The 15479-nt window shown below is 32.5% G+C and overlaps 1 protein-coding gene across 5 annotated transcripts; it reads left to right on the top strand.

The window, feature by feature from the left end:
- The first annotated feature begins 5671 nt into the window (after positions 1 to 5671).
- LOC109796720 (UDP-rhamnose/UDP-galactose transporter 6) lies at positions 5672 to 12132 on the top strand. 5 transcript variants are annotated; one of them, XM_029270796.2, is made up of 7 exons: positions 5672 to 5870; positions 5956 to 6039; positions 6661 to 6888; positions 7989 to 8173; positions 8269 to 8469; positions 8833 to 8994; positions 11511 to 12132. In XM_029270796.2, the coding sequence occupies exons 3-7, from the start codon at positions 6759 to 6761 to the stop codon at positions 11832 to 11834; spliced, it is 1002 nt and encodes a 333-aa protein (XP_029126629.1). In that variant the 5' UTR covers positions 5672 to 5870; positions 5956 to 6039; positions 6661 to 6758; the 3' UTR covers positions 11835 to 12132. The 5 variants fall into 5 exon arrangements, with proteins under 5 accessions (XP_029126629.1, XP_082932613.1, XP_082932614.1 ...); XM_083076487.1 differs by lacking the exon at positions 5956 to 6039 and having other exon boundaries at positions 5673 to 5870; XM_083076488.1 differs by lacking the exon at positions 5672 to 5870 and having other exon boundaries at positions 5877 to 6039.
- The last annotated feature ends 3347 nt before the right edge of the window (positions 12133 to 15479 follow it).

The raw sequence follows: 15479 nt of genomic DNA, 5'->3' as shown, positions 1-15479 counted from the left end.
CAATTCAGGTTTATCCAAGTAAGGGTGGCATTTATAAAATTAATCTAGTATGGGTAGTACTTATAAGACTTAATCTAGTATACATGAGCATGATAGGAGTAGTATAACTTTTAATATGCTATTTTGTTTGTATGAAGGTTGTTATTTATTTAAATTGATGGTTGTTATTTATTCAAGTTGGTGGTTGTTTTGGATATTTAATTTGGCATGGTTATGATTATATTTATATATATAATTATGAAGTATGCTATGTGTATGTGGTTTGGAAAAGTAAATAGGACTGAGAGGAGTAAGGTTATGGATGGGAGGTCTCTTGGTGAGATCAGGGATATAATCTTTGGAGAAAATATGGTATTTCGGAATCCCATTGTGAGGATTTCCAATTTGGAATTTTTCCAAGGATTATATAGTAAACCACTTCAGATGTTAGGTGGATTCTGAAGTACTCCTCTAAGTATCTATTTGCTACCGGTATGGGTCTGGGTCGAGTCATACCGATGGATGAGGTGACCCCACCAGGGTTACGTGACGACGTAATCCAACTGTATACTTTCCATGAGAGGTTAGGCGTGACACATGGGTTGCTGACATGTTTCACCGTATCAACACTTGGTTTGGATAGGTGTTGAGGCCAACATTTGGTTTGGATGTGTTGGTTACATCATGGATTATACGGTGGTGTGACTTTGCTTTGGATGTGGATTATGTATATATATATGGTATGAATTGTATACTTTGGTTATGGATTTCTTTAATTAATATGTATGCATTGGCATGGATGTGTATACATTATATTGGTTGGTTTGAATAAATAGTTGTTAAAATGATATTTATACTATGGTTGGTTTTATACGTGCTAACCCTTATGTTTCCATGTGGTGGAACTGTGATGATCTCACTATGTGGGGGAGCAGATCAGGTGTGAAGCCATAGGATAGCAAGGAGTCTTCTGGGTAGCTGCTTTGAGAAGTGGCTAGGCTTAGAGCTTGACCAGCACCTAGGGTGTTTCTGTTAATGGTTAATGTTAATATATTTTGGATGACTGTATGATTTTACTGAGAATGACTAATATACTTATGTTTGCTATTATGAAAACAATTTTTACACTCTAGCGTAGCTGGCTTTTGCTCTATTTTTTTTATTATTATAAATGCTCTTTTATTTTGGTTGGTTATTGATGTGATGACCTAAGGTGGGTCGTTACACGGGTCGTTACATTTTGTACTTTAGGTGATATCTTTCCTTAATCTTTTTAATTACTTTGATAGGTTTCTCAAGGTAGATGAATTCTCGAGTAGGTTTCTCAAGAAAAATAGGTATCTTGTAGTGTGGGGTGCTATAAGGGTGCTTCTTAGGGTTCAAGAAGTAGTTTTTTTTTATTTGTTGAAGTGTTTTGCATGTGGTTGTGTGATTTGTAAAACTTTAAAAATTTAAAAATAATAGAATTACTCAATTAAGTTGATTGGGGACTAGATGTAGGTCACTAGTAGAAGTGGTTGAACCAGTATAAAATGTTGTACAAGCTTCTCTTACCCTTTAACTTGAATATACTTTCTTGTTAATATGATTACAAGCTTGTTAGTATTTTTTTTGTATCTTGAATATTGCATGTAGGGTAATTAAAATCTAACTTGCATTAATAAGTATTTTTAGCAATCCATTTCACTTTGGATAAAAATCAATTGGTTCAATTGGAAAGTCTTTAGAAAAGTTTGTTCAAGAAAGTTAAGGAGAATTATTAAAATCCAATTCACCCCCTCGTAGATCAATCATCTTTTCTAACACTCAAGACAATTCTCCCCCCTCACGTCTGACACTAATCCAAACAGATTCAATTATCTTATCTCACATCAGACATCATTCAAACTATGTTTGGTGCCGATTCAACTTGATACATCAGATGCCACCAATCCTACGACTGGCATCAGTTAGATATAATGTCTTTAATTGAACCACGTCCAACACGATGAAGGCACACCTAACATGACAATGACGTCTGCACTCTACACCTCACAAATTTGACTCAAACCACCTAAAAAACAGAAAAATCCAACATGCAATGCACTACAATATATTTATACACAGTCAACAACTTGAATCAACTCAAAACAACAACATGCATTCACAAATCATTGCAAGTTATCAATTTTGCTCAATTCATTCAAGAGAACACCAGCCCCCAATCTCAACATTCAATCTACACCAAATCAACCAACACAACTACAAATTCCATGAATTCCAATAACATTCAACTTCATGAATCAACAACTAAACAGTTTCTAGCTTTCCTTACCTCCAAGTCTCACAATCCAAGAGAGATCAGAAGAGGAAGAAAAAGATGAAGCTTTTTGGGGACTCCACACAACACTACACTCACTCCAATTTCTTAGCTATGAAGTTTCAGAACACTACTCCAACCCTCAACAATGAGCTCCTATAACTCTTAAGAATATGGAGGAAGAAGAAGTTAGAAAAATTACAGTTCCTCTCACTGTTATCTCTTTAGGCTCCCTGAAGAAATGAACTTATATATGAAACTTATTTTTCAAAGAAAAGCTTTATATACTCTTCTCATACAAATCTAACTTGACCCTTATTCAGAGATACTTTTAAACAACTAAAAACTCGTAAAATTTTTCATAATTTTAAAATTTCTCAATAATTAGATAACAATTTGACATAATACTATTATATATATATATATATATAACCGACGACACTTAATAAAAGTGTAATCCAATTATAATCAAATCAATAAATTGTGAATTAGTATATTTACATATTTACAAGTCAATTCAATATGTGGTGGTTACTACGTACTTATGATTTTCAAGGAATCTCCTCTACAACCTACCAATCTATAACTTGTCAGTTTTGTACCTTGTATTCTTTAATCCTTTGCCACGTTCATACAAATACAATGCAAACACACTTATATTAGGGTGTAAATGTAACAAATATGATGAGGAAGTATTTGTCCCAAATACTAAAGATGAGATTTGGAACGTCAAACGTAAAATTTTCCTTTTTGATTTACTTTTTGTAAAGTTGTAATAAAATGCATGATTCTTTCAATATATATCCGTGTGAATGGAAAGGAACTCATATTATTTAATTAAGTGATCAAACTTTTACTAATGTAAAAAACTTAAATTAAAAAAATACGTTTATCCAATTGATGTCTGCCAAATTCTTAAAAAAAAAAAATTAACCTTTGTATTTGACAAAAAGGAACTCTTTCATAATGGAAAAAAAAAACACACAATTCGTGAATTCAATCTAATATGATTTAAGCTAATTTAGATTTGTAAAGAGTTATAATAAGGTTAGTTCTAACGAAAAGAACTACTTTTTCATTACATAACAAATCAAAATTCATATTTTCGTTGGGGAATTGTCAAAATATAGTACATAACAACGTTTCAAGTAAAATTTAATTTAAAAAAAAAAACGAATGAGAGAAAAAAAAAAGTGATGGAAAAGAGAGTAACATATATAATAGGAGAGAGAAAGAGAAAATGTACAAAATAACATTACTTTATATAAAAATAATGAAAAGAAAATAAATAACCATAGAATATGAATACAAATAACTGAAATAAGCTTCTAAAAAAAAATATATATTATTGAGTGAAAAATGTTATGAAGAAAACATTTCAACAATTTAAGTTACATGATACTTTTTTTTTGGACTTTTTTTTTGTAAGATATATCGATTGTTTTGTAAGATACTTTCTCTATTTTTGTTTGGACAAATTTTATATAGAACTTTTTAATTAAAATTAAAGTTTTATGTCGGTTACATATACTAACATATCATCCAAATATTTATTAAATGAAACTTGATTTAAATTTTAAAAGCACCTTAAAAAGTAAGAAAAACTATATATAAGTCTCATCCTTATTATTTGCGATACTTGACGTGTTTAAAAGTAGTAAAAGAAAACGGTGATGCTTACATGATCGACCCACAGCAACTAATTCTTTTTCATCTGAAAACTCATTACTAACCACAAAATGAACTCTTCACGTAAAACATAAGTGGCACTTTGATTCCCAAATGAAGAGAATAATTTCTTGTAGATAATCAAACCCCAGATAGACCAGGACGGGGAGAACCTAAAATTAAACCCCACATAATCATATTGTCATTTTATGAGTCTAGACAAAATACTAAATTAAAACTCTTTAAATATAAATATAAAAAAAACATGTAACTTTATTAAAAATATTGTACATCTTATTATATTAAGTACATAGTATGATTTTAGAGATGACAAGTATAATTATAATATAAAATGAATTTAAAGTGTTGAGATATGTACAATTAGGAGTCCTTCTAAGTAATTTTTTTTTTCTTAACATATGAGAGACTAAAAAAAATTGAATCTCTCAATTAAACACCCTACACAACTAATCCCAAGCATGTGCTTTAGCGGTAAGGGTTGATCCATGCTTAAGCAAGGTCAGAGGTTCGAATCCTGCCTTGTGTATGCAGCCGCGTTAAATCTTGAGACCAGTTATCCACCCTTTGAGTATTAAATACTCCAAGGCACGAACCAGAAGAAGAAAAAAAAAGCTTCAGGTCCGGCTTTAGAACACTCACGTTCACACCAATTGAAAAGACACCCAAATTTTCGCACCAAACAGAACGAAAACAACACTTTTTTTTATCCTCTTTCTTCATAGGTATTTTCTGTACCAAAAACGAGATAATTCTTTTCGAGCTACAATTAATTATTAAATATTAAAAGTGTGTTCGGGGAGAAGAAAACAAAAAGTTAAAGATAGAATGAACAGAAAAAGAAAATAAATAAATATAAACGAGAAATAGAATTAATAGAGATGATTAATTTGAAAAAAAAAATGTCTTTTTAATCGATTTTCATTTATTACAATCGATTTTTATTTGTTAAAATTGATTATATTCTTTTAAAATCAATTTTTATTTGTTAAAATAATATTTCATCAATAAAAATCATATTTTACAAGTAAAACATTAAAACAATACATGTATTATGTTCATGAACCAAAAAAATCAATTTTTATATTTGATTTGATGAACACATGAATTAATTAATATGAGATTATTTTAACTTAATTAATAATCTTGAATTCAAATTATATATAATTATGTTAAATATTTGAAAAAAGAGTTTTATCATTCATAATAATTTTATATAAAAAATATATATTGTCTTTATAAAAAATAAAAAAAAAGTTAACTTTTATATATGGTGTGAGAAAGTGCTTTCATTCTCTTTATTTTCACACCTTTCTATTCCCTTTTTTTCCTATTTCCATGCAGTTAAACAAGAAGAAAAATTCATTTCTCATCTAGTAACTCTCTAACTTTTCCATTTCTCACTAATTTTTCTTTACTAAAGAAATTATAAATTTAATCGGTCATATTATCTATGATCATAATTAAATTCGATATCCAAATATTTACAATTACTCATATACTCTTCTTGTTGAAATAAAATTTAGGTAAACTCTAACAATTGGACTTATAAAATAAAAAAAAATGGCATCCAACTCTATTAGCACCTTTCTGATGGGCTATCATTTTTCCCCGACTAAACATAGTACCAAGTAATTAATGTTATTTAGTTTATAAAAATAGTAAAAAAGAGTATAAAATGGTGATTGTTGAGAGGGAGGTTGACTAGTAGTATTTATTGGCGATGACAGGCCGTTTACTTTGCAGTTGTTGCTGCTTTCCCCGCAACTCGGTCACTGAATCTGGACGTCACTAAAGCAGCCACCCCACGCACCATTTTCCACTTTCAAACCCAACGCAACACGGAAACAAACAAAACCCCCAAATAAGACCAACGAAAACAGAACCACCAGCCACCACCAAAACGGTGCGTCGTTTAACGCCTCTTTCTTTCGCTCCTCCTTTTAAGATTCCTCTGTTTTGCGGATTCTTATGCTTTCTTAACGCCGCAGTCCTTAATTAGGATCGCGGATCCGTTGCTTTTCGCTCCTCTTGTTTTCTTCTGCTTCCAGAGATTTTGCAATTTCGTGATTTAGGTTCACTTCCCAGCTCGAATCTGCTGTCAATTTCTCTATGTTGTAGAGAAGAGTAATGGATCTGATGAAATTGTGCTATTCTGGTTTGATTTCGCTTGCTATTGTTTTTTATTAGCTGAATCGTGTCTTTGAGATGCTGGATTTTGGTTATAGTTAATCTTAGTTCGCTCTGTATATCGTGAACTTCAATGTCCATGTCTCTGTCCTTGGAACCTTGACTTGTTTGTTTTCTTTTTCATTTTTTGTTTACGCCTTTTTTTTTAGGATGTTTTGACCAATAAAACAAGGAGTTTCTCATAAGAAACTCAGATATGACTCAATTGTTTCTAACTTTATATATATCTATATATAGTAGAAGCCTCTGCTGTTGATGTCAACTCTCTGGACGGAGGCATCAATGAAGTGAGGATTGGATTTTCATATTTCTTGTTGTTTTCCTTTGTTAGTAAATCTCCTTATATATTAATATAAACTCCTACTGTTTACTTGGATTTGGACTTATGCTCGATTGCGTTTTTTTTTTTTTTTTTTTTTCCTCTGTGTGAAATGTGAAGCAGCGTGAGGATTTTATTCTGTATATAGTAATACGTGCTTCTTCTGATGATTTATTTCTCTCTACAGATAAAGCTGTGGGATTCTGAAACTAGTGATACATTTTATTGCATGAAGGCGGAGTAGTGAGGAATTCAGTTTTTGTTAATTGGAAGCTCTAGTTCAATATGTCTTCTGTAAGCAAGGGTGATAGGAAGGCCTCCCTTGATGCAGCATCGTGGTTGTTCAACGTGGTCACGTCTGTGGGAATAATCCTTGTGAATAAAGCCTTGATGGCTACGTATGGTTTCAGTTTTGGTATGCCTCATCTTGACTTTTCCCATTCCCTCTCTTGAATCTTTGATTTCTCATGCCTTTGATTGTCATGCTTCTTTTCCACGAGTTGTTTGGATAAACTATCAATCTTGTGCATGCCTTTTTGGATAAACTACCATATTTTTTACTATATGTGGAGGACTAAAGAAGGAGAAAGCTTTTTGGTAAAATAGAGTTGTGTTTTACGAGCTTAATTTCACTTTGATATTATCTGTTAGTGTCGTTCAGATTTTTCAACATTAGTATCTCAGGTTGGATCATTGAGGATGTGGTTCGATAGTGCTAACTATAAAATGACCTAATAAACTGGAGTTATGATGTAGCTTGGAAATGGACTGGAAAATATACTATAGGATGGCATTTGACATGGTGGTTGGTAACAAACTATAATATAATATTTTAAATGATTTACTCCTGACTTTAATTTCATTCTCTAAATATAAGTTATGCTAAATTAGGAATACTTTAAGTTGATGTATTGATTAGGTATGGCTTTTATTGACGTGTACAACTGTACATTATAAAATTTTCCTACCATTTGAAAGAAGCATCCATTATGTCTTAGTGGTAGTTGAATCGGGAACAAATTAGCATCAATGATGCTGTAAGCAATATTATATTGTTTGGTTAGAAAGAAAATCTGAGGAAAAGGTCTGCATTTAGATGACAAGCTGAGGTAGTACAGTCTGCAAACTTTTTGTATTAGTGATGTTAAATCCAAAAATACGAGCAAAATCTGCGAATTTTTTTTTCATCCAAAAATTTGTGATGATGTTCAAGATAGGCACTCAAGTTTACCCTAGGAAAGCTTTTTTAAAACAACTTTTCGTTGCCTTTTTTATTTGGCTGAGATTGATAACAGAAGTATTGTGATTCATATATCCCACAACTAAAATGGCATTAAAGTACTGAAAATAGCATTGGATGATAGATTAAAAATCTATTCTATAACTAGTCAACCAAAGAATAATTTGGTTTATGGTTTCTTTTGATTTAACTTGTAAGGCTACAGATTATTGCTTCTGAACTTCTGGACTACTCCTGAAGCTTGACATTCTATATCATATAATGCTATTATGCAGCTACAACTTTAACTGGTCTGCATTTTGCCACGACAACCTTGTTGACGTTCATTCTTAAATCGCTGGGATATATCCAGACATCCCATCTTCCATTCTCTGATATAATCAAATTTGTCCTGTTTGCGAATTTCTCCATTGTTGGAATGAATGTGAGTTTAATGTGGAACTCTGTTGGTTTCTATCAGGTAACTTCTATGCTTTTAGTAATATTTTAACATTTTGAACTCTCTATAATAAAGATAAATATTTATATAATTCTTCCTTGAAATAAAATTGTCAGATTGCTAAGCTGAGCATGATTCCAGTATCTTGTTTCCTGGAGGTTGTCTTGGACAATGTGCGATATTCAAGGGATACAAAGCTTAGTATTGTTTTGGTTTTGCTTGGCGTTGCTGTCTGTACAGTGACTGATGTCAGTGTTAATACAAAGGGTTTCGTGGCTGCTGTAATTGCAGTTTGGAGCACAGCCCTGCAACAATATGTAAGTAATGTACACTAACAACAAAGCCTGAGTCACCAATGAAATTGAATTGTGTCATAAAGGCAGGTCCGGATTGGTAAATGTTCACTTTCTGGTTTATGATGCTTGTTGGCAACATTCATACATGTAATAATTAATTAGATTTGTTATAAAAATTAAAATGAAAAATTGGGAAGCCTGCAATATTTTTTCTTTGTTTTTCTTCATTTTTATTACACAGTATTCTCGGGTGTGTCTTCTAGATCAGACTTCAATAACATGCTTTAGTTCACAATGCTTCTTATTATTCCTTCTGGCTTTATTTGGGTTTCATGACCTCAATCAATCTTGTTGGGCTGATATTTAACATAACTTTTTGTACAGTATGTGCATTTTCTTCAGAGAAAATATTCTATTGGGTCATTTAACTTGTTGGGCCACACTGCACCGGCACAGGCAGCCAGTTTACTGCTAGTAGGTCCTTTTCTGGACTATTTTTTGACAGGCAAACGAGTTGATGCCTACGACTATGGTTTCACATCCACAGTAAGTTTCTCTATTTCTTTTCTAGTATTTCTTTAAAATGTTTTGTTGTGAGGAGGATGAGAAGAGACTTAATAAATTTATTTATATGACGTTTAGGCTGCCTTAATTTTTTGGTGAGTCTTAGAATGTGAGTTTGAGCTCAACTTAACCCTACAAAACCTACTAATAAGTTTAGGTTTATCCCCAACTTATATACTTTATTTTGCTCTTATCCCTTGTCAATGTAAGACTTGGGTTTTTCCTATACATTTTCAATACTATTAAATTTGATGCATAGATAATATGGTGGTGGGTGGGCATTTTTAATAGATTTAGAATAGACTTTGATATCATCTTAAAATGTGAGTTTAGGCCTAACTCAACACTACAAAATTGATTTGTAAGGTGAGGGTTGCTCTTCACTAATGTACTCTATTTTGGCCTTATCTCTAATCTATGTGAGACATGGATTTTTTCCAATAAAGAGAAATTTAAAATAACTTGCAACCATAGGTACTAATCTTGAATGTTTCTTGCATGGTGAATTTCCTGTTTGTTATAAAAGTTAATATCCTACGTATTGCTTATTATGTAACTGGGTGTCAAATTCTACTGTCTAAATTCAGTGTCAGGTTGCTTAGAGACACTGAGAAAGAATCCTTTGGTTGACCAAGACTAAGTCTTAACTAATTTATACTGCTTTCCAACCATCTCATTTTCAATTTATAAGTTCAGCTAGAAGTTCTAGAAGGTTCCTTCCATTAAGTGTTTTTCAAAACTCCATATTTGCTGCTTTGGGTCAGCTAAAATAGCATTTGAAGATCAGTGTCATGACAATCCAAATAACTTCTATTAATGCACATCATTTTTCTTTTTAGAGTGAAATTACCCTTTCAGTTTCTTTTAAAGAAGTGGAGTTTCGTTCTTAACAAATGCATGTTTCTTTACCATTCCCTTTTTTTACTCCATATAGCGGATATTTGGTTGACTTTTAGCCTTACAACTAATAGCATGTCTATGTAAAATCTAACGCACATTTGTTTCTAATTTTCTCCTCTTCCAAAATGTTGTTTAGACAAGAAAGTAATTCTGAAAAGTGCCACAGTTATTTCTGTATTTTGTGCAAACTAGTGCTGCTCGGGAGATTAACTGATCCTTTAATTCATTTAGATACTGAATGTTTGGTTCTTTGTATTCTTAATGTGACCAATCTAGTTTAAAATATGAAACATGTTATGAGAAATTTTCTTTAAGAAAGATCTATCAAATTTGTTTATCATGTATAGTCTGAAGGAGTAACTATCTTTTTGAATCATTAATTTTTTTTTGTAGTTTCCAGTGAATGTTGAAGATTCTAAATAGATTTATATAATATTGTTTGTGTAGACCACTCCCCTATTTTTGTATGTATCGTATGTCCCATTTATGACTTATTGGAGATTTTTATTTCATCCCACCCCGATTTGCCAGTGATACTGCTACAATATTTTCCTTTGTCTACAATGTTGCTTGAGACCTATGATGCACCGATACGATACGCGTATCGGATACGACACGTATCCGATACGGCGATACGATTATTTAAAAATATATAGGATACGATACTTGTAAGATACGTGTTCATCAAGGACCAATAGTTTTAGTTTTTATATTAAACATGTTTATATATCTTATTTAGCTGTAATGGGTATTTCATAAATTTTCAAAAATTTGAACACTTTATTGATACGTATCACTAATAAGTATCGGTGAAGTATCTGAAAGTATCAAAATTGAATAAAATTTTTATAATATTTTTAAAGGCTAGGATACTTCATTGACACGTATCGGTGAAGTATCCAAGAGTATCGTATCGGATACGGATACGTGAAGCAAATTGAAGTATCCGTGCTTCATAACTTGAGACTAATGCTAAAAATGATTAGTATCGTGCCTATCCATACTGTGCCTGTAAAATGCATGAAAAACTCACTAACATCCATGTAAATTTTCTTTTATCCCTATACTGAAGACATCCTTATACATTTAAAAGGCATGAAAGACTTCCTACATCCATGTAAATTTGCTTATATATACTGGTAGGCAGCGGCATGATGTAGCTCTTCTTTTCATTCATAAAAGCAGTGTATTTTTGACAATTGGTACTCATCAATAACTGGTTGCTCACTACACGCACAGAATTTGCTATGGTGCTCATCCTTGGTCTACCTTAGAACCAAATGTTCTATCTGTCATTTTGTTTTTTGGTGGATTTTATGCCTTTGCCTTAGGAAAATACTGTCTTTTTTTTAGAAACATTTATTCTGCAGATGGACCAACTGTTTCCTGAGCATGCACTCTGCACGTTTTGTTTGTCTTTCTCTCTTGAAAATGACACTGGCATTTTCCTGAGGAAAAAGAGAGAATCCAAATATGTATACACTTTATGTCAACTTTATAAATACTGTACAGTGTGTACCTTTACTCAAGAAAATAATAATGAATACTGTGACTACTGGAATACTATTATTAAACTGAGCTTCTCCTGTTGTCTGCAGTTGTTCATCATTCTGTCTTGCACTATCGCAGTAGGGACAAACCTCAGCCAGTTCATCTGCATTGGTAGGTTCACGGCTGTAACATTTCAAGTCCTGGGTCACATGAAGACTATTCTGGTCTTGATATTAGGATTCATTTTCTTTGGAAAAGAGGGTCTCAATCTACATGTTGTTCTGGGCATGATCGTTGCAATAGCAGGAATGATCTGGTATGGCAATGCTTCTTCTAAGCCAGGGGGGAAAGAGCGTCGTAGCTTTTCCCTTCCCAAAACACAAGAATATAGTGCAGTACCCGTGTCCTCTGAACCAGATACGAAGGAATAGAAAAATAATAGAAAATCGCTAGAGAAAGTGATGAAACTTATGGTGAACTGCATGGGAAAATCAGATGCCCCTTAGGCGAGTTGATTCATTTTCTTTATACCTGGAGTGAATTCCAATTAGTTATAGATCATAGTCATATCTTTGCTTGTGTTAATGAATTGTTTGGGAGAGAAATGGGAGGAAACACTGAAACAGCGTTGTTTAAGATGGGGAAAATCCACGTTATGTTCCATTTTTTTATAACAGAAATTGTTACTGTTACTTTAATAGTAAAAGTCTAATTCCATTTTTGCCATCAGGGTAGGTTTCGTTGTTAGCCTTCTGCTCGTGACAACTACGTTTTTTGGGTTCAAATATACAAATCAGTTGTAGTAGATGAAATATAATGGCAGCGTGAATCCCTTTGGCTCCACCTTTTGTAAATAACTAAATATCAATTTTCAAATGGATTGCTGTGCTAAAACAAGCAAGCAATCACTCGACAAAGAAACTAGACGAAACAAGGAATAAAACAGGAAATAAAAAGTAGATATTGCCTTGACCGCTCGGGCCATGGGATTGGGCATGCACTATAAATGGACCACATTGTAAACTATGGATTATTAGTGGAACAAAATACCTTGTAAGTCCAGTAATACCTTTGGAATGCAATCTATAGGTTTCAGTGAGAGGAGCATAATTTAGAAAATGAGGATCTATTTAATAGTTAGAGTAAAAATTAGGTGTATGGTAAATAAAAATGTATTGGGCACTCATTTGTCTGTAGGAAAAAAAACAATAAAGGTTCAGATAAGTTGTACCTGCGATTGGCAGAGCTAAATAAAAGAGCATAGTAAATGCCTAACGTTATGTTAGGTGGGCTTCGCAGTAACGTAATCCTGAATAATTGAAGTTGCTTTCTGGAAGGTTTTTGTAGGATTCACTTGCCATGGTCCCAACAACAGCTAGATCTGCATATTTAACACAGCACTTTTGAGACAATGGTAAAGCAGGACCTGTAATAAAAGCCTGATTTTCTGAAACATGGGGAATGATGCATTCATGCAAAACAGTAAAATTAGGTTAAAACTTGACATTTAAGGCGTCACGTACCAGCTCTTCTGTAGCAGCAGGTCAGCACCTGGCTCTGTCACAAGCTAAATTTTTTGGTTTTGTTTTTCCTTTTAGTTGAACAAACTTTTTACTGTTTTATTTTCATCTAACTTTATAATGTAAATTGCACGGCTTGCTACATGCTACTTTCAGATTCCCCTACAGTGCCTTGTTTTTATTTAGGAGCATTAATTTTAGAATGAAAAATGTTTCTTTACCTGTCAGTTTTCGCTAACATTTTTAATACTATATAATACCTCAATATATTTTGTTTCAATTCATTAATTTGTTTTGATCAAAATTATTTTCAAATGACTTTTTTATTTTATTTTTAATGATATAACAACTGAAAAAAAAAATGTTTTCGATAAAATTGATTTTAAAAAAATTCATTCTGGCAACTTAACTTGTAGGTAAATATTTTTTTAAAAAAAATCTTAATCTTAAAAAATTATTTCCACAACTTTTTAAACACGTACTTTTTCAGAAGAGTTTTCGACAAGTTACTCACGCACATTTTATCAAAAACAAAACAAACAAAAAATGATTTGTTGGAATTTGGGTGGATTGGCTTTTGTAGGGTATTGTTTATTGTTTATTGTTTATTATGAAAAGATAAGGGATGATGGAGAAATTTGTTGGTTACGGAGGACAATAGGGAGGAATGAAAGGGGCGAAATCGTTATAGTTTGTTGCAGAATGAGATCACCAATGAGAAAGCCTATGCTTGCTGGGCTTATTATGTTTGTTGTTGAGATCCTGCTATGCTATTGCTAGCTGCTGACTCAATGAGAATTGCCACTATCACTATGTTCCTATGATGTCAATATCCAACCAACGAGATACCTGTTTCCTGAGCTTGGCTGTAAGATTTTTTCTTATGCATGCACTATGTTCCTAACTATTTTGATGGGATTTCTGTTATATTTACACACCTATCAAATAATGATAATTAATGTAAAGTAAATCAAACTTTATTAAAAACCAAAAAAAAAGCAGGATATTTTTTTTTAACTTATCTAAAAATATATTAGTAATGCAAAATACTTTTATATGATTATTTAATATATTGATAATTAATGTATGGTAAGTTTTTTCTTTTTAATGATAACTATTTTAAAAGATATATTTGAGACTATTTTTTATTGAATTATGTGATTTTAATTTCTATAATCATGATAAGGTTAAAATATTTTTTTAATCTTTATAGTTTTACTTATCTTATATTTTAGTCTTTGTAGTTTAAAATACACTTTTTAGTCTTATACTTACATTTTTAATCTTTTTTAAACTCTCATTTTGATGGAGAAGGTAGGAAAAGTGAATGTAGTTCTTCTCCTATTCTTCACCTAGCTCGGATCCTCTTCAATGGAGATGCAAACCGAATGGAATAGAGGCTTAAGTAGATGGAGATTTTCGGAATGGAAGGAGGTTAAGCTTAGAAGGAAGTATCCAAGCTCAAGCATCAATGGATTGTCCACTTCAAAGAGAAGGAACAATGGTGAATTCCTAAAACTAGAGTGAAATTCTCGGTGACTTTGAGGGAGAAACTTGGCTCAATGGCTCTCAAATTTCTGAATATTCAAAGTAAAGTTTACAAGGTGTGAAGGAGGCATTTAAAAGGATCCGGAATCAAGCACTTGGCGCCTAATGTGAAAGCCTCACATGTGGCGCCAAGTTTTGAATTCAAATTTCAAAAATTTGAATTCAAAACTTAGCTCACATGTGGTGACCGGTCACACTTAGAGCTAGGTGCATTTGGCTTTGATTTAGTATGCATTTAGGGTTAATTTTGAGTCACACATGTTCAGCCAAGGTGGCGTCAAACATGTGACTCAAAATGTAACTTAAATGCATCCTAAATTAAATCTAATTTAACCTAATCCAATTAGACTACAAATCCTCCTTAAACTCTAATCTAATGACCTAAATACAATGGTCAAGAAAATACAATAAATAGGAAAAATTACAAGAAGAAGAATGAGCCTAATATTGGGTATCAAAAGCCCAAAGCTCAAGAAGCCCAAAAATAAGCCCAAATACAAAAACTCTATTCTATGGTCAAAATACAAGACCAAACATCAAAGTAACTTCCTATACTAAGTAATGCAATAAAACATGGGGTTTATTCAATGAAGGCCCAAGTGAGAAGCACCCTAGGCCCACCAAGCCCATTGGGCCCACTAAGCTCTGAAGCAGTCAAATCTTCAAGTAATCTCCTGGCCATAGCTCTAGTGGTTGGGCCTTTAGCCCATGCTCTTCCATCATTCCCTCCCTCTTGAGAAGGATTCGTCCTCGAATCTGAAGACTCTTCCTCATCATCACTAACACCTACAAAAGATTTAAGATCACTAACATTAAAAGTAGTGCTGACTCCATAATCAGAGGGTAAATCAAGTCTATAAGCATTATCATTGATACGTTGTAAGACCTGAAATGGACCATCTCCTCTAGGACTGAGTTTGGACTTCCTTTGATTTGGAAAACGTTCTTTTCTTAAATGAAGCCAAACCCAATCTCCTTCCTCGAAGATCATAGGTTTCTTGCCTTTAT

This window comes from Cajanus cajan, chromosome 6 (assembly GCF_000230855.2).
Source record: "Cajanus cajan strain Asha chromosome 6, NIPB_CcT2T_4, whole genome shotgun sequence".
NCBI lineage: Eukaryota > Viridiplantae > Streptophyta > Magnoliopsida > Fabales > Fabaceae > Cajanus > Cajanus cajan.
This window is presented reverse-complemented; position numbering and strand designations above follow the sequence as displayed.

Coding starts and splice junctions, on each gene's coding strand:
- LOC109796720 (XM_029270796.2), top strand. CDS start 6,759: ATGTCTTCTGTAAGCAAGGGTGATAGGAAGGCCTCCCTTGATGCAGCA. Junction 8,174..8,268: donor ACTCTGTTGGTTTCTATCAG/GTAACTTCTATG, acceptor TAAAATTGTCAG/ATTGCTAAGCTGAGCATGAT. Junction 8,470..8,832: donor GCACAGCCCTGCAACAATAT/GTAAGTAATGTA, acceptor CTTTTTGTACAG/TATGTGCATTTTCTTCAGAG.